We start from the raw sequence: 23276 nt of genomic DNA, 5'->3' as shown, positions 1-23276 counted from the left end.
TCCATCCATAGTCTATTGTCTCTACTTGTACGCCCGAACAGCATCTCCCTCAGCCGTGCATCTCCTGATGCAATGTCTGAATGACCGGCGTCCCAGTTTCTTTCCTTATGCAGCTGATCCACACTGGTGGTTGTCAAGTTATGAGGCTGGGAGACCTCTGGTGTGATATTACCACGTACCGTTGCCAATAGCTCGTCATTGTCTATTCCATTTTCGGAAAGAATCCTAACCTTCTCGCCGGCCGGCGGGCAACTTGGAACCGGGAATGGGACGGGGCTCGAGGTCGAGGGGAAGGAGCAGGAGCATAGCTTATGTATACGGTATTTTAGCATGCCCTGTTACGACCTTCTTGTGGTTAGCAGCCCTTAGACTCTATCTCGTTTGGAAGATCGTGTCGTAAAACCCCATTGCATGACCCGAACACATCCGGGTACTCGATCAGACCACCATCATTACGTGAGTTGAGGTGTATGATATGACTAATTGTAGGCAGGCCTTTACATAGCCCCATGGGACATGCGAGCTTTGTCCGCATCAGGCTCACAAAAATCTTCCAGCAGCCTGATCTATGCCACGGTCGCCTTACGCTCAAGCCGTCAGCAAATGTTCTCAAGCGCATATGGTGATTCCATTGTATTTCATTTTTCGTATTGCATTTCGCACACTCCCGCAAAAAAAAAGTACACTCAAAATCACATATAAAAAAAAAAAAACAAGGGGTCACAAAAAAGTGGATCAAACACATTCCTCCACCTGGCCCCCCCCCCACGCAGCCGTCCAAGAAAACAACAGAGATGAGAAACTACTGATGAATAAAGTGAAATGACAACACAGACTCACACCCCTGAATGGGGTGGCGGTGTTAGGTACAAAGAACAACATGGGTGAGTGTGCATTGGGTGGGGGATGTGGGGGAAGGGTATATGGGTGTGTTGGAGTGTGTGTATCGCGGTGTGTGGGGTTGCATGCGGGGGGTATATCGGCGAAGTGGTATGTCGCGTGCGAGTTGGGAGACCTTGCAGGATGAGTTCCCGGACCGCCCGATGCCGTTTGATGCAGGTGAGGATGGTATGATGTATCGCCGCCACCCGCGTCAAACCCGCGCATCAAACATAAAGACATCCTCATCGTCCTCCCTCCCCGGCGACGCGATCGTACAACACTCCTCCTTCCCAAACACCTCACACAGCTCCTCCGACTCGAAGCCCGAGTCATGCATCGCGCCGTTGGTCGCAATGTACCGCGGCGGCGAGGCGGTGAAGAGGGAGGATGTTGTTGTGATGTTTGTTGGGGCGGAGGAGCAGGTTGTGAGTGTATTGATCGGGGGCGTGGAGGGGCGGTAGAAGTCGGCGTCGTGGGTTAGTTGCAGGCCGGCGATGCGGGGGTTGACGGCCGCTGATACGTTAGTGGAGGAGCAGGATGAAGTGGGGGTTACGATCACGGTTTTTGGGAGGGTTTCGACGACGACCGGTGACGATGACGATGTGACGGGGAGCGGGACCTCCGGGGGTATGGGGTCAAAGATCTTGCGGACGGCCTTGACCTTCTCCCACACATCACGCACGGCACATCTTGTAGCCGGGTTCGGATCGAGGATCGACCTCACGACATTGTCGAACTTTTCCGAAAATCCAAACGTGTGGCGGAGCACGGGCTTGCCTGACAGGTACGCGGCGTACAGCGGGTCGGACAGGTCGGCCTCGTACCAGGGGTTCTTGCCCGTGACCAGGTTGACGAGGACGACACCGAGGGACCATGCATCGGCTTTGGCGCAGTCGTATGGATCTGCGCGGGCGATGTCGCAGTCGTCGTCGTCTTGGTCGGAGTTGAAGGCCCCGCTGTCTGTTGAGCATGCGCATTTCCGTGCGTTGGGTAGGCATTCTGGCGCCATATAGCGGCTGGACCCGCAGCCGAGGTCGGTTGAGCACGGGTAGATTGTGGAGAGGCCAAAGTCGGCGAGGCGGACGCGGCGGGAGTGGGAGTAGCCGTTGGCGCTGTGCGGGGATGTGAGGAGGATGTTTTCGGGCTTGATGTCGCGATGGTAGATGGAGAGGGAGTGGAGGTGGGTCAGGGTTCGGCAGAGCGCATGGAAGATGGGAAGTACGGCATGGGCTGGTAGTTTTGATTCCGTGATGGCCTGGGAGGAATGGAGGTAGGATGATGATGAGGACGCATTCAACAAAGAGTAGACCGATGATCCCAAGTGCTGTCCCGGGCAATGCAACGATACTCACATCATAGAGATCAATCTCACAATACTCCAGCACCAAAAACAACCAATGCTCATTCTCCACGACCCTAAACAGCTTCACAACCCCAGGCACCCGCTCAGCCTGAATCCGCTTCATAATCCCAACCTCCCTCCACAGCGTCTCCATATGCGTCTTGCTCAGATTGCTCTTGGACAGCACCTTGACCGCATACCGCTCGCGCGAGCAGGTATCGATGGCCTCGTAGACGGTAGCGAAGGACCCCGAGTTGATCAGGGAGGTGATCTTGAGCGTGGGAAGGGTGGGCAGGGTGAAGTTTTCGGGGGCTTGAGCGCTGCCGTGGAGGTCATCGTCGAAGGCCGTTTGTGCTGATGAGGATGAGACATGCATCGTGCGGTAGGAATGCTTTGTGGAAGGGTAGAATGCAGTTATGAGATGCAGTCTCATTCAAGGGTATAGTTCAGATGCGAAATCGTTCGTCGTCGGTTGGGGATCGAGCGATTCGTAAGAAGGAGATATATATGGCGGGCCGAAAGAGACTGCGCACACTGCTTCTGATCTCTTTTGGACGGGCGGATGATGACGGTGGTAGGGACCTTTTCTTTCTACGTATCTTGTGGTTCTTGCTGTTGCTATGATGCCTCTCCCACGGGCGGGGAATGTGCGATGGCGGGAAGTGGGATCGGGATGGATATAGATGGACGGGTTGTTATGATGTCGGGTTTGTCGCAAGTTATAAGCCCCCCTTTTTGCCAGTGCGTTCTGATCAACGATGATTAGATCCGAAGGGGGCGGGGGGGGGGGGGGGGGGGGGGGGAAATAGCGGTTGACAAGTGATGATGCTGAGTTGTAATGGGAGTGCCTTGACCGCTTGCGAAACGTACTAGGAGTACTATTGCAAGTTTGCGTTTTTGTGGGCGGGCGTAAGGTTTAACTGAGAGGGCGGGGGGGGGGGGGGGCGCGTGGTGGATGCGAACACGGAGGGATTGATTAAGATTGCCGAGTGGGTGTTATTGCGGGGCGGTGCTCCGTCAGATACGAGTGTTTGCAGGCAGGCACTACTAGTAGTAAGTAGCGGATGAAAGCAGCCTGACGCTTGATACTAGATCGGATGCTGACAGCGCGATGGGGGATACTGTCGAAGCGGGACGCTGTCAGGTGGCGCAGCAGACCCTACTCCCTCCGTGTGTGAGAGAGATGACTCGACGCGTTCTCTTGGCCTCCCTTGATTTCCGACGCCACACTTCTCCCGTGAAGGAATGGGAGCGCGGTGAGTGAACCTTGCGATGAACCCTACGTACTAGTATACCGTACTATGTCGTGGGTGACGGCCGATGATGATGAGAAGGCCCCCGGGGAAGGAGGACTTGGGGAATATGCGGGCAGGTCTGTTGCACAGTCAAGCGGACCGATCCTCAGTGCCAGATCGTGAATATATATACAGTACATGCACTTCCCACAAACGGAGGAGGAAGTGTATGAACTCGGGAGGTTCTTGTACATGCGCACGCCAATCGCAACCGACTCTTGCTTGGGGGGCGAGATACGATCCCCACACCACGACGATGATCTTTTACACAAGCCGAAGGAAACTACTGGAGGGTACTGTATGTCCTCACTCAGTGATGAGAGACGACGGAGGCTTTGTGCGAGGAGAGGCTTGCAAGAGATAGTATGTTGTCTCTTTGGGGTTGCGGGGAGGACCCTGGGCTTATGCCAGTGAGTGTGCGTGGGTGTGTGTGTGTGTGTGTTGGTTCCTATGGGATACGGGGGTCCCGATAGCGGATGGGAACAGGACCAGGAAGAAGAACGTGCGTGTTGCGTGCGTGTTCCGGCGATCAATTGGGCACACGCGTAATCTCGGCTTGACAGGCAAAGGGACAACAACGTGAGGAAGAGATATCGCGAGGGTGGATGGATGGTGATAAAGGCAGGCTGGTTATCTCTTGCGAGTAAACTGCTCGGAAGGGTATGCGTGCGATGCGCGAACGAAGGGTCGTATGGTGTGCAAAGCAAGGCGTAAGCCACGAAAGCGATGCAGACGGGGTCGAGGCGTTTTTGCGATACTGGCACGAGCTAGCACCCTCCCCAGGTCTTATATGTGCGGGAAGACGAGTCGTAGAGGTGTTGCCGTGGCTAATATCTTAGATGGGGTATGTGCGATGTCGGAAAGAACACCCTTTTCCGTTGAAATCGTCCCTGAACCGTTCCGGGGGATCCCGAGTCGGTGTTGTGCGAGGGTTGCGGTATACCGACCGAGCGATCTGTGGTGTGGAACGAGCCGGAGTGTTGGGGTAAAAAGGGGATGGCCGTTCGCAGGGGCAGAGAGGGGTATAGCTCAGACCCGACGGGAGGAAAGCTTTTACAGTTTGGGCCGTTGAGGGGGGGAACTGGAAGGCGGCTTGGCGCTTGCTTGCTTGCTTGCGACCGACGGGGTGGTGAAAGCCAAACCTTCTTGTATGTATGTGTATGCCGACGGGATAAATGTCGCCGACGAAAGGGGTGGCGCGCGCAATATAAGCGATATACGATGTAACAACCTTGAAAGTTGAAAGCGCGCGCGTTTGTGCCAAAACCTTGATGAACGGTGTACGACAACCCCTTCTTGCGGTGTGCTGTTATGTAACGTCCGTGGCGGTGATGGCCGACGACGATGAAGGATATTGGGGTATTGCGCGGTGCGGGTTGAATGGGTCCCGACTCCAGATGACACTCGAGGAGAGGAACGTTGGGTATTCCAAACTGCGCTCGCCGGTGCAACGTAACGAGCCCGAAATGTGTCGATAGATGATAGCTTCCGGGTTTCCGAACGAACCGAAACCAATTTGGGGTTTTCGTGTGTGTGTGTGTGTGTGTGTGTGTGTGTGTGTGTAAGGTTTTGCAGGAATTGGAATGCGTCCACAACACGGAGGGAGCGAGATACAATTAAACCGGTTCCAGAAAATCTGAAGTACCGTCGGGAGGGGGAACGCAGCAAGCCAGCTTTCTCTTTTATGCCGCCCACTTTTTTTTTGGCGGTCGGTCGGGAGCAGGGCTTAGATCCATCCCCCGTATCTTTTTCTATAGCCAAAAAGGACATTGAAGGTGGGGGGAGGGACGGTTTCCATACGGATTTCAGGGTATATCGCAGGCAGAAAGTTGAAGTAAGCTTCTTGTGCCCGCGAAATGAAACAGAGAGATGGGTTGAGAGAAAATGTTTCCACCACGTTCCGCCCCTTGCAGGACACACCCGCACGTTGAATCATACACCCGATCGCCCGCGGCCCTCCTGTCTTTCTGTCTGTCAGGTTCGCGGATGGCGATGATACTGTAGCTTATGGGAGAGAGAGGATCATGACGAAAGCTTACGGGAGGGTAAGGATGCGAAAACCGTCTCCCACGGCCTCAGACGCTCTCATTTGCGGGCCTTTCGTATAGATGTTATGTGGGGACTTAGAGCGTTAAGTTGGGGAACACTGAATGTACGGGGGACAGTTCAGCGATATCTTTTCGCACTGTACGTTGAGATAGACAATACCATTCCAGAAGGGCTATTCTGCTGAATGCGTTTCCTGTTCGGTTCGCCCATTCGGTCATTGTCCTGATCCGTCACGCTGGGATGTGGGATCCGCACTACGACGTGTACCGGCTGACGGGTGATGTGCACTGGGCTGGGATCGTCTCGTCTGGTGTTCCATGACGAGCAGTGCTGTGTTGCATGCACACTTTTTGTTCAGCCGTTTGGCTTTCCTCTGCGCATCCAACCTTTTCCGTTGGTGGCGTTTGATGCGCGCATTCTCTGACGGCCGGTGGTCATCCGTTGTTCAAGAAGGGTATATTGTGACCTCCGAGAGTGGGTATTGTAATACGTAGATTGGTTCTCGCGACGTGCGGACCCAGTGTCGAAGAGAGATTCATCAGCCAAATGACCAGCCCAATTCCGCAATATCAGCCGGGTATTCATCCCACGTTCAGTATCATATCTACGCACCGCCCAGCGTAAACCGGGGACAATCATGGCCAGCCCGCCATCACGAAACACAATCCATCTCATTGCCCCCTCCGGCGGTGGGAATGAAAAAGTGTAACCACGGTGGCTTTGCTCAGCGACTCAGCGAGTCGGGTTTTTGTGGCCGTATTGCCACTGTGATCGTGGGAGGGGGGAGACATGGGTCGGATGGATGGTGGTTGCGCACCCATGACGAAATCTTTTTGTTGGGGCTTTTGAAGATGGCTTCGAGTTTGGGTTGAGTGGGATTATTATTGGATTATTTGGGTGCCACTGGGATACGATTGGAAACGACGGCCCGAACTGTGTGCGAGGTCTGCCGGGACGATGGGGGCTTGGATGGGATGGAGAAAGTCCGATGGCTGGGAGGGAGGTACCGAGCTGTCGTGCGCGGGTGCTCCGGACCCACTTCCCACAACGCATTCTCGTGCCCGCTGTGAAAGACCCACGACGAGAGGCTGAGACCCCAAAACCCTCCCCGAATCCCATCGCCGTGGGCGAGCCGTAGCATTGGTTCCCCATGTGCGGAGCGCGAGATGGTGACTTTGCCCAAACCAGCCACGCCTTCCCTTCCCAAGCGAAACCAAAAACCTACCAGAGATAAGATTGTCCAACCACCACGGTCGCATGCACACACACCGCTCACACCTGTGTCCCCAAGATAACGCCCGCCGCCCTTTTCAAGAAGCATGAACTGCCACTTATTATATCCGGGCACAATCGCCATGCAATTCGGGCGCGCGCGCCATAGATCGCAGGGCCACAATCCAAAGGGACCGGAGGGGCGCGGCGAACACAGGTACACATCTGGAAAACGGGATCGGCAGGGCGGGGGGAGCCTCCGGGGTGACTGGGGTTTTTTTTATTTATGAATGGGAGGGTTGGGGTGAATACGAGGAGGGGGGCTTGAGGCGAACGCCATGTTGTTTCGTGTCATCACTGCGACTTTTTTTTGTTGGCGTCTTTGCAGAGATCGGCTTTTGGCGTCGGAACGGGTGGTTGGCTGGTGACATATCTGTCCATGCGCGGATGAGGAACATCGGTATCGTTCAGCCCTCATATCGGAAAGCCGAATATGTTCTGACGATCAGACCTGTAACACGGTACCTGCTACCTCCATCGACAGTGGTTCGACGGCTTGCTAATTTGTATCTGGTTCGCGAAGCGACCTGTCTGGCTGCTCGACATACAGGACTCGAAACACCTGCGCAGGCGTATGTACAGTAAAGATTGCGAACTTTGATGGCGTTCAGCTTGCGGGAGGGACTGGGGGGATCTCCGGACGTACAGGAACATCAAACGGCCCCACTTCGTCGCCATGTTGTAAGGTTGGAGGGCCCGCCTTGATGGCGACGGACAAAAAACGCTCTCAGTCAAGTTGCCGCGTAGTATCGGGTGCTCCTTTGGGTCGGTCACGCAGGCACAGAATGGTGCTCCAGTCGCGAGCGTACCGAGGATAGTACTGTACAGTATCGCTGGGTTTATCTCCGCTGTATCCGGAATACCAGCCCATCTCGGCATTTGGGGACCTGAAATGATCTGCAATTGACGCAGCACGGAATGGGGATGGGAATCAAGCATCTCCCGATTCTCACCCCGCCACGACACGAACAACGACCCAGACGTGAGTCTGATGAGCGACGACGGGCATGACGTCGCCTTCGCATGCCCACCTGAACGTCGACCACCGAGCACAAAATGCATAAAAGACCAGCAGCGGTCCCCCTGTTCTCAGGGGATGCAGGCAGTGTTTCGCGCGGCGGAACGCACTCTGCGGTTTCGGCCATGTACTGTATGTACGTGGGGCAGAGGGGAAGCTCCCGAGACCGGAACATATCAGCTCCCCTTGCTTGCTCGACTCGGGGCCACAACCCGGGAATCGCCGCTGCTCGTACCATTACAAACCGAACGATGCGCACCCCGCTGATTTTCCGGATCCCCAGAAGCATGGGGTGAACCGGCTCATCAAGGTGACGGGGACGCACTGTTTCGTCATTGGCGTTTTCGGGAGCAAATGGTGCGAGAATGCCGGGGGTCATTTGTGCCCATACTGTAGGTCAGGTGGCGGTACGAGGACTGGGGTCCCCGCTCCTCTATCACCTTGTCATGATGCCGTCAGACTGTGTGCTGACCCGTTTACCGTAGCTCTGTGATTCAGCCCGTCGTCGTGCACGCCTCCGGTGGATGTTTGCAAGCGGGGATGCGTCTTCGCTGAACTGCATACTGTACAGTACTGTAGTCCAGCTAAACGGCCACAGTACCGTACCCTTCCCCACCGTTTCAGACCCGCCGAGTGAGCAACCGAGGGGCCGAGCATCGGAGTATACTGTACCTCCAAACGCACAGCGGCAGCGTCCACCGTGTGGGGGTGACCAATGCGGTGTTTCCCGGTGGGATGTCGCCGCTCATGGTATGTCGTTTGAACGGATACCGTCGATGGCAGTCGACGAAGAGGAACGTGTCATGCATGATGGGGCAGCCGTCCGCGGAATCCCATAGAGCGATATCTGTACAGTATATAGTGCCCGCGTACTGTATCCTTCATTCTCTCTCGCATAAGACTGTGACGTTTTCGATTCCACCTCGTCTGCACCAAAGATGATCGCACGAAACGATGGTAGGGTATAGTTATTCCAGCTCATGTACTTGCTTCAAAAGGGAACACATCGCTGTCTTTGGATCAAGTCTGATGGCGTGAAGGAGTTCATCATGCCCCAAAAAAATGGGTGAGGACGGGGAAAACGTACGTCCCCCCGGCTCCTACCTAAACCCAACATCTACATTATCCCCTACTTAACCAACCCAACCAACCCGACAACCCCCGCCGCCACCCCGGCCGCGCCTACAAACACCACACTCCCCCACCCCACCCACCCGTGCGCTCCACCTCCCGTATACCCCACAACCCCGCTCCCCCACTCCCACACGCTCCCGGCCACCCCCGGCGCCACCGCCCGTACCCCGGCCGCACAAGTGGAAGCGAGACCGTGCGCGGCACCGAGGTAGAGCGGGGACACGGAGTCGGTGATGAGGATGATGATGGAGAGGTAACCCGCGACTTCCGCGAGGCCGAGGGTGAGGAGCGGGGGGAGGATGTAGAGAAACAACAGATCGTGGGGTTCCGGTTGTTGCTGGGGTGGTGGTATCCTCTCCGCATGGAGAGGGTGTTGCTGGGACTGGGTCGCGGAGGTGTTGGCAAACAGGGCGACCAAGACCGCAACCCCGGCATTCCCGACACAGAAACACCAGCCGCCTGCCCTGAACGCGCCCCATTTCCCCAATTTCGCCAGTAAAGGTCTGAACAACACCAGCTGCGTGACCAGCTTTGTGATGGCGATGGTGGAGAGGTATAGGGATGTTGTTGTGGGGGAGAGGCGGAGGCCTATTATCGGTTGCGGGGTATCACTGGGCGGTTGGGGTGGTGACCCCTGGGAGGGGGAGGAGGGGGCGATGTAACCGGAAGAGAAGAATAGTGGAAGAGCGGCGTAATCCATCATGTTGACGAAGGCGATTGTGCAGTAGAAGGCAATGGGGAGGAGGGTTTGGCGGGTTAGGAGGGGGTATCGCGCGTTGGTGGGGGTATGGTGGGTAGAGGTTGAGGAGGGGCGTGGTGATGGTGAGATGAGGAGGGATGTTGAGGATTGGACGGTGGGGATGAAGGCGGGGTCCTCGGTGTCGGAGTCGGAGTCGAGGGAGGAGAGGGAGGATGGGTGGTGTGGGGAAGGGGTTGGGTCGGTGTCACCAGACGGTTTGAGGGTGGTTGATTTGGAGAGGTGTGCGGCTGCGGTGTCCTGGTCCATGAAATCGTCGATTTCTTCACCGTCGATGTCGAGGTCTTCGTCGCCGCCGTCCAGCTTCGCGTAACTCCCGACGCGCGCCTTTCGCGGCTCATGCACGCAGGTCGTGAGCAGGAGGAATCCGAGACACATCAACGCGACCCCAACGCCGCACGCAAGGGCAAACGGTCGTTCCTTCCACCACGGGCTTGCAAACACGCCAGGCCACTTGGTCGCAGGATCAACGAGTAATCCGGCCAAAAACGGGCCGAGGATCCCACTGACTCCATATTGCACGCCGTACATCGCATAAGCCCATCCCCTCCCGCTCTCATCCACAAACAACTCGCCCAGCATCCCCTTTGTCACCGTCGAGTTGGCTCCAAACAGGCCCGCAACAAACCGCCCGACCAAGATAACCTCAAACGATCTCCCAAACGTCAACATCGTCGCCGCAGCTCCGCCCGCCGCGATTCCCATCATCAACACCGGTTTGCGGCCGTGCCGGTCGGACAGGTGGCCCCAGAAGATGTTGGTGACGAGCAAAGGGGCGTAAAAGGCCGAGCCTAATAAGCCGGTGTAATAGCCCGTTTGGGTGGCTGGGATGCCAGGGAGGGAGCGCACGATGAAGGGGTAGAGGGGGACGAGCATGGCTTCGAGGATGGATTCGGGGACGAGGCAGAGGAGGAGGAGGAAGGCTTGGCGGCGGGCAGTGGGGTCGGAAGGTGTGGGAGCGGCGTGGTCGGGTGCGCGGCGGTGGCGATGCCGGGGGTGATGGTGTACCAAGTTTGAAGGCCGTTCCCCGCTTTCTAGTGATCCTGGCTGGCGCCCGGATGGTATTCGCCCGTTCTCAGTGAGGTTGTCCGCCGACGTCCGGCGGGGCGACATTGCGGACACGGGCGACATTTCAATCTCCACCGCTCCTGCGCGCGTCCGTCCGTCCCTCCTGCTCTGCTCTCCTTCACCACTGAGGTCGTCGTCGTCGTCGCCGTCGTCTTGGTCAACGCTGTTTTGGTGAGCTGCCGTCAGTTTTTTGAGGGGTCTGTTCTGCTTCGGGTGGCCCATCCGGGCTGCGCGGTTATCTTTCGAACGACGGGGTTCTTTCAGCAAAAGCTCACGGCATGCTCACTGGAGAGGGAGAAGATGAAGAGGACTCACTCAGGCAGCGACAGTCTGACAGTGTAGTCTGTGTGTGGGAGCGGGCGAGGGGGCACAGTCGGATGTTCTCTCAGCAGCAGGAGGAGAGGGAGGCGGCGCGTGGGAAGGCGAGAGGAGCGAACCCCGCGGACTCCACTTCCCCCTGCCCTGAGGCTGCAACCCACCAGACCCACCCGCAATACAAAAGAACAGAGGCGGAAGCCATGGCCGCCCCCAGAGAGCAACCCCCTCCGCCCACTACTCTTTCCATAGGCACAAGGGTCGTCTCAACTCGCCGTCATGACTCCCCCACCCCCGGCAACCGCAGACTCGGGCTTCCTCTTCACCCCACCCGCCCTCCAAAACCAATACCTCGCCGACCCTGCCCTCCAGGGCATCCTCGCACACTACCTCCCTGCCCCGCACCTCACCCGCATCACCCCCGACCTCATAAACATCGGCCAACGCGCCGTGTCCGATATTGCTCACTGGGGTGATAACGCTGAACGACACCCTCCCACTCTCACCCAGTATGACCATTGGTGTAGGAGGGTCGATAGGTTGGAGACGAGTGAGGGATGGAGATGGATGAAGGGGATGGCCGCGAGGGAGGGATTGGTGGCCATTGCTTATGATCAGGGGAGGAGGGATCTAGGGGAACATGCTAGGATCTATCAGTTTGCCAAATTGTTCATTGCTAGTCCTAGGTAAAGCGAACGGAGTGAGCGATTGACGAGCGACTGCGACGACCGAAGGGGGGTGATCGACGAGCGAAGTGGGGTTCGCTCGGCGCAGTGATGTTTGATGCAGGCGAGCCATGAGGCGGGGCACATTGCGCCAAAGGCGCAATACTACCCTCACCACCCAACCGAACCTCCTCGTCGCGAGCGGATGGTGGATGGGTATCGTCCATCGAGTACCGTTACTAACCTCGCGTTTCTCGTACTCCTAGCATGGCAATGTACTCGTGTCCGCTGGCAATGACAGACGGGGCCGCGCGTTTGGTCGAATTGTACGGAACTGAGGAGATGAAGCAAGGTGCCTTCAAACGATTGACAAGTCGTGACCCGACCCAGTTCTGGACAAGCGGGCAATGGATGACTGAACGCCCCGGCGGGTCCGATGTCGGCGGGACCGAGACCGTTGCCGTCAAGACCGATACCAATGATAACGATTGGCGCGTCTCGGGCTTCAAATGGTTCTCCTCCGCCACGGATTCCGACATGACCTTCCTCTTAGCCCGCACGCTCGAGTCGCCCACGCACAAAGGCACGCCGGGCTCCAAAGGCCTCTCCCTCTTCTACTCCGAGCTCCGCAAACCCGATGGGGAATTGAACGGCATCCGCATCCACCGCCTCAAAAACAAACTAGGCACACGGGCCCTCCCCACCGCTGAGCTCGAACTCCATAACCTACCGGGAACACCCATCGGCACACCTAACCGCGGCGTTGCAACCATTAGCGTGATACTGAACATCACGCGCATCTACAGCGCGATGGGGGCCGCATCTCATCTCCAGCGCGCGTTGAGTATCGCAAAGGGGTATGCAGAATCTCGAGTCGTGTTTGGGAAACGACTTAAGGAACAACCGTTGCATTCCGCGACACTGGCTGAGGTCGCACTCACACTCAGGGGATGCACCCTCCTCCTCTTCTACGCCGTCAAACTCCTCGGCGAATCCGAATGCTCCCCCCACCCCGCCGCCCGGCAACGTTCAACCACCTTATTACGCCTCACAACCCCGTTATTGAAAATGTACGTCTGCCACTCCGCCGTCCCCGCCATCTCCGAAGCCCTCGAGGCCTGCGGGGGGCAAGGGTACATGGAAGAAACCGGCCTGGCGCGGCAGTTACGGGACGCGCAGGTGAATGCGATCTGGGAGGGCACGACCAACGTCCAGGCGCTGGACGTCCTCAAAATCGTCGCAACCACATTCCCTGTTTACGCGGAAACGGTGCGCGGGATGGTCGACACGGGGAGGGAGACGTACCCGCACGCGGTAGCCGTCCTCACCACTGCCCTCGAACGCATCGAAGGCTTCGTCGCCCGCCTTCCAGCGGCCTCACCCGGCTACCGTGAACGACACGCGCGCACGCTCGGGTTCGCGATGGCACGGGTGTTGATTGGGGCGTTGTTGGTTGAGCATGCGGTTGTGTTGCGCGGGATGGGGCATGGGGACGCGGAGGCGAGTGGGGTTGCTGTGGGGAGGTGGTGTGCGAGGGTGGGGGATTTAGTTGGGGGGTTGGGCGAGGAGGAGGAGGGGGGTGATGGGAGGGGGGATGATGTTTTGGTTTATGGACGGGCAATCGCTAATCCAAAGTTGTAAATGGGCGTGCGGCGTGGCCTGTAGGATAGCAGCTGAGCAGACTGTATACAGTACATCTTCGTAGCGTTTAATCAACAGCAATTTTAACATCTTGTGTTATGGGACCGTAGAACACGTATGTACTGTATGAAACTGAATCCATAGGAACTTTGTCCGTCCAACGTGGCGTCTCCTCGCTCGAGCGCGAGCGCACTCCGCCGGACTTGAGAAAGGTGGGGTAGGGAACAGCTCCGACGGGCTGCGCCGGGGAAGGTCACGCGAAGGGTGTCGAAGATCCCGCTTCCGCTTCATTGCCGACTGCATCATCGTTCTTTCAAGTTCTACGAGTTGCCCGCCTGTCCGCCTGTCCTACAAGCTCCAGCGGGTTCCGAGGTCAGTTGTTCCTGTGTCGGTGTTCCCGTTCCCTTCACATCCGAACGCGTCCAAAAGGGTAACGTGGCGAGTACTGTAATCAAGCGACGGCGTCGCACAACCCCCACACATATAAAAAGGGACACCTCGACCCCACACCCCCAGATCAACCCAACCCGCAACCACCCCCTCCTACTCTCCACGAACGCAAATGGCACCCCTCCTCCTCACCGTCACCCCCGAGCACGGCTACGTGAGTTTGCCTCCCCACGATCTCACACCCCCGCACGCACACTAACGCCACCGTCTTTTTTTTTTTTTATCTCGGCGTGATCATCCTAGGCCCTCGGCGTCGCCGCAGCCTCCGCGCTAACGCTCCAATGGCTCGCCTTCAAAGTCGGCGGCGCGCGCAAGGCCGCCAACGTGCCGTACCCGTACAGTACGTACTGTCCCACCTTGTCGATTGAGTGCAGGGGAAGGGGGGATATGAGTTTGAGTTTGATATCCCTCGTCATGACTCCCGCACGTGCGTCGGCCAACTGTTCTGAATTTTCTCTTTGGTTAGTGTACGCCGAACGCTCCGAAATCGACAAGGACGTCGAGAAGGACGTCAAGAAGAACAAAAAGCATATCTTTAACTGGTAACGCACCCCCCGCCCTCACTTACACGTCCACGTCGCTCACTCTAACCCCACCCCCACAGCACCCAACGCGCCCACCAAAACACCCTGGAAGTGTACCCCGTCTTCCTGGTCCTCTACGCCACCACCGCGCTCACGCAGCCCCTGTACGCCTCCGTCTGCGGCGCCACGTGGGTCGTCTCGCGCGTGCTGTATGCGACGGGGTACGCGACCGGCGACCCGAAGAAGAGATTGCGGGGCTCGTTTGGATACCTCGGGTTGCTTGGCTTGCTGGGTGGGGCGGCGAAGGTTGTCTACGATCTTGTTGTTTGAACTATGGGGATGAAAGAGGGATGGAACAAAGCGCTTTTGGGGGGCTGTATTTATCCATAGGTTGAGAGGAGCAGGGTGAACGTCGATGGCGTTTTTGCTGTCTGGTCGCCAAAGGGCGGAATAGACTTTTTACAAACGCAAAAATGTGTGATTGTGAAATGTTGCCTACATATACCCCTATAAACATACGCCATAACTCCCACATAACCCTCACATCAGATCGTTTTGCCCTCCCTTTTCAATCACTCCCACTCTCGCTCTCCTCACTACTACTCTCACTCTCAGAGCTCTCACTGCTCTCGGAACTCTCGGAACTCTCGGAACTCTCAGAACTCTCAGAACTCTCAGAACTCTCACTCGAACTACCACTCCCAGTCTCGATATCCTCCCCACCCTCGCTCACAGCCGCACCCTCTTCGGATTCCGAATCCGAATGCGCCACATCCATCTCCTCATCCCCACTCTCCAGCCCGCGTTCACTTCCATCCCCACCAGACTCAAGCGTACCCGCGGGGGACACCGATCGGACATCCGCAGCTTCTGCTTCCGCATCGGATTCGGAGCTGGGTAGGGAGTCCGATTGGGATTGTGCGTGGGTCGGTGATTCCGAGTCCTGTGAGTCGATGGAGGGGTCGGATTCGCTGGTGCGGAGGGGCGGGGAGTGGGTGGTTGTAGCTTCTTCCTCTGTGTCGTCGTCCGAGGGGGAGGAGACCGCGACATGCCGGCGAGACCGGGGTTGAATATGGTCCGATTCGCTATCGTCGTCGTCGGAGGAGGAGGAGGATGGGCGGTGGCGTTGTGGTGGGGAGGGTGAATCGTCTTCCTCGGTGTCGTAGTGGTGGTGCTGTATGGGAGAGTCCGCTTCCTCTGATGCCGTGTGGTAAGGGTGATGGGCCACATGGGGCCCTGGGGAGTCCTCCTCCTCTTCCTCGGTGTCGTGGTGATGGTGTGGTTGTGGTGGGGAGGATGAATCCTCTTCCTCGGTGTCGTAGTGGTGGTGCTGTACGGGGGAGCCGGCTTCTTCTGACGTGGTGTCGTAAGGGTGACGGGCCACACGGGGCCTTGGGGAGTCCTCTTCGTCTTCTTCCGGGTCGTAGTGATGGTGTCGTACGGGGGAATCCTCTTCTTCTTCGGTGCTGTAATGGTGCCGCCGCTGCACGGGGGAGTCGGCTTCGTCTTCTTCGGAAGTGTCGTTGTTGAAGTTACCTTCTAGCCCGTTTAGGTAGGCGCGTGTTTGGTCGGTGGGGTTTAGACGGCGGCGGCGGTGGGGAACTGGATAATGGAAAGTAAGGATCGAATGAGACGTATGGGAGCCCCAGAGCAGACTTACCTCCATCATCACTATCTCCCCCGTCCTCATCACTCTCCTCACTAACCTCCTCCGCCTCATCATCAATCAACCTAGACCGTTTCCGCTTCCTCTGCCTCGCACTCCCGTCGTCTTCTCCGCTCGAGCTGTCTGCGGCGATACGGGTATGACCGTTCGCGGATCGGCCGACGTATGAATCTTCGTCGCTTGAGGTTATATCCGCACGATGTCTGCCGTTCGATGGGCCGGCGTTCGCTTCGTCATCGCTTGAGGTTATATCCGCAGCGTGACGGCTGCCGTTCGTGCTTGGCCCTGGCTGTCCATCCTCGTCCTCATCTGTATCCTCTGCGTATACAAGCCTTGTCCTTCTGCCTGCAGCACCACCACCACCGCCACCACCGTCATCGTCAGGCTCATCATCATCCACCACAAACCCGTCATCGGAAGTATACGACTCCTCGTAAGCTTCGTCATCTTCCTCCTCCTCCTCCTCCTCGGCTATATGTGGCGGTGCACCCTGGGGCCTGCTATATACGTGTCCGCAGCCAACGCAGCGGCCGTCTTCGATCTCCCAGTGGCAGCGCGAGCATCGACTGTAGGAAGAAGGGGGCGATAAGCGCTTGGTCTCCACGAACGACCTATCCAAACAGAATCCCAAACCTGACGCCGTCCTCATGATCGAAAATCAACATATCCTCCTCGTTCGGGAACAAATCAAAAAACGGGAGAGTTCTCGCCAAACTTTTCTTCCGTAAAAGTGCGCGTGCGACTTCGATCTTCTCCTTAACAGCCGCCCACGGATTGGCCCTCGACGAGGATGCAGGTGCCGACGACGACGAGGAAGGCGGATGCCGTACAGGCGACTGATCCCAATCCATCTCACTCTCCCACCTCTGCCCCCTCGAGCTGCCCACGTTCGGTGTCTTCAAACACACCTCGACATACGAATCGATAAGCTTGGCCGCAAAGCTACAGTGTTTCGGTCTCGTAGTGATCTCCATCCTGCATTCGGGACAATCCGCCACAGCGTCGTTTTCGCGCTTGTGCAGGATCCAGGTGCGGATGCAGTTCAGGCAGTAGATGTGGGCGCATTGTTGGAGTTGGAAGGGGAGGACGAAGATGTCGCTGCAGATGGGGCAGTTGAGGTGGTTTTCGACGCAGGCGGTGCGTTGGCGGAGGCCCAGGGCTTGAGATTGGAGTTGGAGGGAGGGGGGATGGTGGGGATTTTGCGAAGCGCCTGGAGACTTCATGACACTATCGGGGTCGGCGGTTTATTGAATAGCGGCAGAGGACTCTGCGATCAATCACCTTCGCAACCTGTGTGTCTCTATAATCCTGGAGGCTAAATGGTCTTTCAGTCAATTGTCGGCTGTCCCGCCCTTCCGTGAGGCGCATTCTAAAATGCTGCCCCGCCACCGCCCCAACCTTACCTCCCAGTATGGCGGGTATCTTCGGTCCTGTGAACAGCGTTCTGGGTCTGGCGAGTGGGGACTGTCCGACAGGGAAGCCGAGGCAGAGAGCACCTCAACTCCCAACTGGATTTGGACGCGTTTGCCCTCAAGACTCTCCAGATGCCCCAGACTGCTCAGGCTTCAGGCTTCCAGAGGCCAACAGAAAACACACACTCTAAGCCCGGAAAAGACGGCACCGGGTATGGTCTGGGATGTTACCTATAGCGTGGTTTTCTGTGGGCTAGCTGCCGCCTGCGACAGGGTTGAAGCGAGTAGCAAGTTGTGCCAGCAGGTCGTGCCGTGGGAAGCGGGCGCCTCTCATAGATTTTTCGTCTAAAACGACAGCGGAACATTTGCGGGTACCGCTTGGCTAGCGTAGCTGAAGGTCGAGGACGAGGACGGGGACGGGAAGGGGAAGGCGAACGGGAACAAGGAGGACCAGGACGAGAACGCGAACTAGGATTGGAACAACGACCACGGGAACGAGAACAGGAATGAGAAGGAATGTGCAAATGCCAAATCTCGCGGCTTAGTTGCAGGCTTCGTCTCTGCATCGTTAAGCGTTGGTGATGATACACGCTGCAAACTCGACCATGGTTCCCCTATTTTTCCCTCACCTTCCTGTGGCATTTCCCAGCGAGATGAGATACCTATAACCTTGTAGAAACATAAAATCCCGGGAGCATTCGCACTGACCTCAATTCTTACAAGTCCCGATCGTTCAACTTGAGTGTGGTGGCGAGCAAGAGTCGCACATACCTCGAGAAGATTTTGCTCATGTAGTTCTCCAATTAAAATTGCTTGGTTTAGTTCAGACAAAAGGTTCAAAGGGTCCGCGAAGTGTACGCTTACCTTCGGAATCAACACCTCGAAGGAAATGCATGTCGGGGAGAAGGAGAGAGGTGGGGTTACCCCCAGTACAGTAAGCCTGGCCAGTGACATGGAGCATTGAGGAGATAAACGGCGGTTGAACACTCAGGGATAGAATGATAGAATGATAGAGAAACGGAGACTGAAAGTGGGGCGAGTGAAAGAATGTGGGAGAATGGGAAGGAGGGCGAGGGGGCGGCTGGTCCTTCCACATATTGCGGACGGGAGGACGGCGGAAGGAGGTGGAAGGAGACAAAGGAGGGCAAGAAACGCGTAAGCGAGTGGCTTATGCAAACCGGACGCGTTTGAATCTGGCGTCGTTCGACAGGGAGGGCGGGAAACGTCCAGCGCCTAACCCTAACAAGGGGAATGGCTAGAAGTGGGTAGTTCGTGCTAAATTTGAGCAACTCCGGTTAGGGTTAGACTGTTAGACAGTTGCCGAGCGGAGCGTGGCAGACCCTGATTGTAGGAGGCCGGTAAGGCCGACTCACCGAAGGCAAAGGGGTTAGGTTTGTTAATCAAATGGTTCACTTTGGCTGTAAAAAAGCACGAGTTACCAATTTCTAGTCACGCCCCCCCTAACAACTGCCACTTACCGCGTACAAGAGACCCTTACGAAAGCAAAACCCCGCTCGGTGTTATGCGAAAGGAGACGCGTGCGACGTGATCCGAAGGAGGGAGCATAGAACCGCGTGTTGCATAATCCATCCTGCTCGAATACGCGGGAGCTGGCCGCCATTCCGCTTCGCAAGGCACCGGCGGTTGTTTCCATGCAAACGGTGGAATCAAACTCAAGCTGCTCCGTTTCACTACAGCAGTTGATAAACCCCCTTCCCAACCAACGCCTTCCATCGCCAATACTCATTTCCCGGTAGGGCATGGTGGAGTGTCGTGAGATGTAACGTTCCCGCAGGCATACCAGGTAGCGGGCCCACCCCGAGAGCTTCCGGGTGCGTTCACAATATGCAGGCACACTTTGATGCTCTCAGACAAAATCTGGTTGACGAGCAAATTGGGTGATTTCTAGCCTCACGGCGGACCGGTCGAAGGACTAGGGGTGGTTGGTTCACGTGCACCAGACGCATGCAAAGAGCATCTCCATCGGAAGGTTTGCCCCCTAGCGAAGTGGAGAACACCAGTCCGCTGCTATTTAATGCCTTGATCGCAACCTTTGTGTAAACCGTGTCACTTGAAAGATCAGAGGCTCGTTCCGTCAGATACCGAGATACCACCAGTATTCCCTCGCAATTCCACCTTCTGTCTAGATGATAGGAATTTGGAACGGAGTTGATTTCGAGCTTCCTATTGCTTTTGCGATTCTATGATGCTCCTCCATTTCCCTTCCGTGACTAAATGTCAGATCTCCCTTCCTACGTAGCAGACCGTGACATGGTTGAGCGAAAGTTGGGTGCAAAGCGCGTGGAGGACGCAGGCAAAAACGCGTGCTGCCGAAAGTTCAACTCCGAGTTCAACTCCCATTTTGCTTCACGTGTCACGTGACCGTAGATGACGAACAGGTTTGAATTTCGGGAGGCTGTCAAAGATGATCTACTATCGATATGTCGCACGGAATCATCATGGTCCCAGATCTCCCGTTCCTGGAGGGGGTTTCGTTGAGATCCCAATGCATATCTTGTCTCGGCATCTGCAATTTCTGTAATGGATGCCTGGCGAATGCAGGCAAGCTTGCTGCACTGCATGAAGAAGCGGAGGCCGTGGGTCCTCCATGGTCCAAATCCACTCTCGGCAGCGTTCATCAAGTTCCGGTCTCCAACGCCAAGAGGTTGTTGGCGTCACAGCGACAAGCAGCCGAGCAAGCGTCATCTGCGCGTCGGTAAATGAGCGGAGAGGAGGGCCACGTCATTGAGTACGCTGTGACGCGATGAGTCTTTCCTGTCCAAACTCCCAGAGTCCAAACGAACGACGACGACGACAAAGGACGCACGCAAAAGATCAAGGAGAGCAAAAGGAGAGCAAAAGGAGAAGCAGACAGAGAGAGAGAGAGAGGCTTATGATGAGGACGTTAGTGTAGTACAGTTGTAGCATGAGTGAAGTGGCTCGGCGGATGGTCACAGAAAAAAGGGGCATTACGCAACTGTCCCAGTCCGCATAACCTGCCACGTCCCCGCTCTCCCCCGAGAGAAAGAGAAAGAGAGAGAGGGACAGAGGGGACGCTCGGCCAAGACTCCAAATCCATATAAGGTTGCGCTTGTTGTCTCCTCCTTCCTTCCCTCCTTCCCTATTCCTACCCACTGTCCACGCAGATAAAACCCTGCTCCTGTGTCCACGCAGATAAGACCCTGCTCCTGCTATCTACTACTGCCTCCTTGTTCCTCGCTCTGGTGAGTGTGCTGTGACTCCCGTACTAGGCTTGACTGTATTGGTTGCGAAAGGCGTGCCAAGCAAAGCTGTTCCCACGACCATCTCGCTCATACCCATCCCCTTACATCACTTGTCACTTCCCACCCACCCAGACGATCAATCGCACACATACCCACTAGCACTCAGAGTATACTCGCCTAACTCACACAGCAACACACACATATCCCCCATCACCACCACACAAACTCGCCAAAAATGGATCCCATCGCAACCGACACTACCCCCCTCATCCCCCAATCGGACTCGCCCATCTCCAAAACCACCTCCTCCGCTACCCTCGACCCCACCTCCAACACAACAACCCTCCCCCGCAAATCAACCTCCACAACCACCTCCGAAATTCACAAGCAGAAATCAGCTTACATCAAGTCCATCATCCACTCTCTCGTGCACTGGGAGAACCCGATTGCTAGTGCGATTGTGCTTGGTGGGATTTTGGGTGGAAATTATCTCCTGGCCCACTATTCGCCGATTAGAGTGCTCGCACTGGTTTTTGGGACCGTTACGTTTGCTAATTTGGTGTTTGTGAATGGTTGGGTTTATGGGGCTAGTCTTTTTGTCCATGCTGATAAGGATGGGGGTGTTAGGAAGCCGCCTACTATGTGAGTATTGCCCACGAGACCGAGTGTGCCCACTGTGATTCCCGAGCGGAGCGAGCCCAATTGCGCCAAAGGCGCTATACTCCCCTAAACACGACCCTTAGCGAGCAGCTCCCGCCCATCGACCACTCGCTGACACGATCTGCTTTCTTCCCGTTCATCGGTCTGATCAACGGCATTTTATTGACATCTCTCCTTCCTCAATTACTTAGGTGGTTCCTGGACAACGCGAACCGTCAACCGTTGTCACACTCTCTCGTCCGTGACTGGTCCGACTTTATCGTGGACACTGTCAACGTAGCCGTCAGTTCCCTCGCGTCGTTGGTCGCTGTTGATGACAACAAGAAGTCTGCTGAGGTAAGGACGAACCTCACACTCGCAATTGCATTCCCACTCATCAATCACGCATTCTCATACACGATTCCCAGGCCCTCTTCGCAACCGGCCTCCTCTATCTCCTCTCCTCCTACATCTCCTCCACGACCCTCTTCATCCTTTTCACCCTCTCCTCCTTCACCTTGCCCCTAATCTACAAGCACAACAAGACCCTCATCGATACGCACGCCAACAACGTGCACGCCCAGGCCTCTGTGCACGTCAACCGCGCGACATCTGTTGTCGGGACGTACTGGAACTCGGCGGCGGAGCAGACGAAGAGGAAGATAGCCGAGGCGAGCAAGAAGGGGAAGGCGGCTGTCGGGAAGGCGGGGGATGCGGCGAGGGGGGTTGGGAAGAAGGCCGAGTAGGGCGTTGCTATGTTTGGAATTGATGCATTTGTGGGAAGTGGGGAAACATCGAATGCCGGTGTCTCGCGTCGCCCCAACACACAAAAGTGCATGTAGATTCATCCTCCATCCTCTTGGGGTTTTGGGCTTGTAAGAGTGAGGGTTCACATTCCCTCGCTTTTTTTGCTTTTTGGTGTCTTGCGGGACACCTCTCCCCCCCATCGCTGTTTTCATGTTTCTTGGTCTGTCATAAGTTTTTGCGTCATATCATGCGTTTGTCCACACATTCTTTTTGTGATGCTCTTTTCGTGAGTCGAAATATGACTTGAGACGTTTGAAGTTTACGAGTACTGCCGCACTTATCAAGTTCAGCTTCTCGCTGCCGCGCGTCCATAAGGATGTTGGCGACGCGATTTGGTCGTTGCGGATAATTCGACAGGCTCCCGTCAAAACGGAGCAACTGATTTCAAGAGCCACAAAACCTGAGGGAAGTTATCGGCCCTACTGCGTTTCATATGACCGTCCCACGATTTCGCTGAGTATTGATCTCCTATTGTGTCTCGCCATAGTTCCAGGCCTTCTCCGATCACTTACTTCCGGGCCGTACATGAATAAAGATGGCACACCAGCTCGAAGTCTTGAGAGTCTTTGTGGCCTGCATCCTCCTGGAATTCCCAACACTCGCACAGGTGCTTCCTTTCTCGCATTCCAGAATTCATCTACAAAATGATCGGGTAGGTGCCGCTTCGTATGCTGATCGTGCCTACCCTTTCACTCACTGACGTTGTCTCACGGGCTTCAAGATCTCGGCAAACTTTGTGCGCACAAGGTTGATTACTGGCAAGGAGCCCGAGAAGCGGACGGGTTTTCAAACAGGGGTTCCTGGCTGCCGTGATGGACTGACAGCGTTCCGCAATCGTAGCCCATCGCATTTCTGGTTTAACGCTGTGTTGTGCAGGACTCAAACGTTTCATAGGCAATGTTCTGCTGTCGTATCCATGATGCTCACTGGCGCCGCAGCAAAGAGAACCTGTCGGCTAACCAAAACATGGGTCCATCAACCAACACAGCGCAGAAAATCGTCCGAAGCTTTACAGACGGCGAAAGTACGAGGTATTGCGGGATTCAAGACAACCTAAGCAGCGTTTCTCAACGCTTCTGCCTTCGCGGGCCCTCTATTCAATCTAGCTACAAAAGA

The 23276-nt window shown here is 56.2% G+C and overlaps 8 protein-coding genes across 8 annotated transcripts; 3 read left to right on the top strand and 5 right to left on the bottom strand.

Annotated features, from left to right (window-relative positions):
• Nucleotides 1–1093: 1093 nt before the first annotated feature.
• EV422DRAFT_564214 (kinase-like domain-containing protein) lies at nucleotides 1094–2600 on the bottom strand (the record flags this gene model as incomplete). Its single annotated transcript, XM_053072172.1, has 2 exons — nucleotides 1094–2137; nucleotides 2235–2600. 2 exons carry the CDS (start codon nucleotides 2598–2600, stop codon nucleotides 1094–1096), a joined length of 1410 nt encoding a protein of 469 aa, XP_052928588.1.
• Nucleotides 2601–4227: 1627 nt separating this feature from the next.
• EV422DRAFT_236767 (uncharacterized protein) lies at nucleotides 4228–5612 on the bottom strand. The gene is made up of 2 exons (XM_053065616.1): nucleotides 5559–5612; nucleotides 4228–5482 (listed from the first exon to the last, which is right to left on the bottom strand). The coding sequence occupies exon 2, from the start codon at nucleotides 5287–5289 to the stop codon at nucleotides 4573–4575; it is 717 nt and encodes a 238-aa protein (XP_052928587.1). The 5' UTR covers nucleotides 5290–5482; nucleotides 5559–5612; the 3' UTR covers nucleotides 4228–4572.
• Nucleotides 5613–8987: 3375 nt separating this feature from the next.
• EV422DRAFT_564213 (major facilitator superfamily domain-containing protein) lies at nucleotides 8988–11039 on the bottom strand (the record flags this gene model as incomplete). Its single annotated transcript, XM_053072171.1, has 1 exon — nucleotides 8988–11039. One exon carries the CDS (start codon nucleotides 11037–11039, stop codon nucleotides 8988–8990), a length of 2052 nt encoding a protein of 683 aa, XP_052928586.1.
• Nucleotides 11040–11282: 243 nt separating this feature from the next.
• On the top strand, nucleotides 11283–13613 carry EV422DRAFT_605290 (uncharacterized protein). The gene is made up of 2 exons (XM_053073775.1): nucleotides 11283–11818; nucleotides 12064–13613. The coding sequence occupies exons 1-2, from the start codon at nucleotides 11412–11414 to the stop codon at nucleotides 13436–13438; spliced, it is 1782 nt and encodes a 593-aa protein (XP_052928585.1). The 5' UTR covers nucleotides 11283–11411; the 3' UTR covers nucleotides 13439–13613.
• A 259-nt stretch (nucleotides 13614–13872) lies between these two features.
• Nucleotides 13873–14861, top strand: EV422DRAFT_236550 (uncharacterized protein). Its single transcript, XM_053065615.1, has 4 exons — nucleotides 13873–14042; nucleotides 14132–14228; nucleotides 14355–14430; nucleotides 14493–14861. The coding sequence occupies exons 1-4, from the start codon at nucleotides 14001–14003 to the stop codon at nucleotides 14740–14742; spliced, it is 465 nt and encodes a 154-aa protein (XP_052928584.1). The 5' UTR covers nucleotides 13873–14000; the 3' UTR covers nucleotides 14743–14861.
• Nucleotides 14862–14886: 25 nt separating this feature from the next.
• EV422DRAFT_516511 (uncharacterized protein) lies at nucleotides 14887–17605 on the bottom strand. The gene is made up of 4 exons (XM_053069389.1): nucleotides 17482–17605; nucleotides 16712–17393; nucleotides 16073–16644; nucleotides 14887–16014 (listed from the first exon to the last, which is right to left on the bottom strand). Exons 2-4 carry the CDS (start codon nucleotides 17299–17301, stop codon nucleotides 14981–14983), a joined length of 2196 nt encoding a protein of 731 aa, XP_052928583.1. The 5' UTR covers nucleotides 17302–17393; nucleotides 17482–17605; the 3' UTR covers nucleotides 14887–14980.
• EV422DRAFT_516509 (uncharacterized protein) lies at nucleotides 17606–18614 on the bottom strand. Its single transcript, XM_053069388.1, has one exon. It carries the CDS (start codon nucleotides 18442–18444, stop codon nucleotides 17959–17961), a length of 486 nt encoding a protein of 161 aa, XP_052928582.1. The 5' UTR covers nucleotides 18445–18614; the 3' UTR covers nucleotides 17606–17958.
• A 1905-nt stretch (nucleotides 18615–20519) lies between these two features.
• EV422DRAFT_516505 (Reticulon-domain-containing protein) lies at nucleotides 20520–22422 on the top strand. The gene is made up of 3 exons (XM_053069387.1): nucleotides 20520–21356; nucleotides 21566–21710; nucleotides 21782–22422. Exons 1-3 carry the CDS (start codon nucleotides 20950–20952, stop codon nucleotides 22097–22099), a joined length of 870 nt encoding a protein of 289 aa, XP_052928581.1. The 5' UTR covers nucleotides 20520–20949; the 3' UTR covers nucleotides 22100–22422.
• The last annotated feature ends 854 nt before the right edge of the window (nucleotides 22423–23276 follow it).

Source organism: Fimicolochytrium jonesii (assembly GCF_025526975.1).
Source record: "Fimicolochytrium jonesii strain JEL569 chromosome Unknown EV422scaffold_3, whole genome shotgun sequence".
Lineage (NCBI taxonomy): Eukaryota > Fungi > Chytridiomycota > Chytridiomycetes > Spizellomycetales > Powellomycetaceae > Fimicolochytrium > Fimicolochytrium jonesii.
The sequence above is the reverse complement of the archived record's forward strand: the minus strand, read 5'-3'. Positions and strand labels throughout refer to the sequence as shown.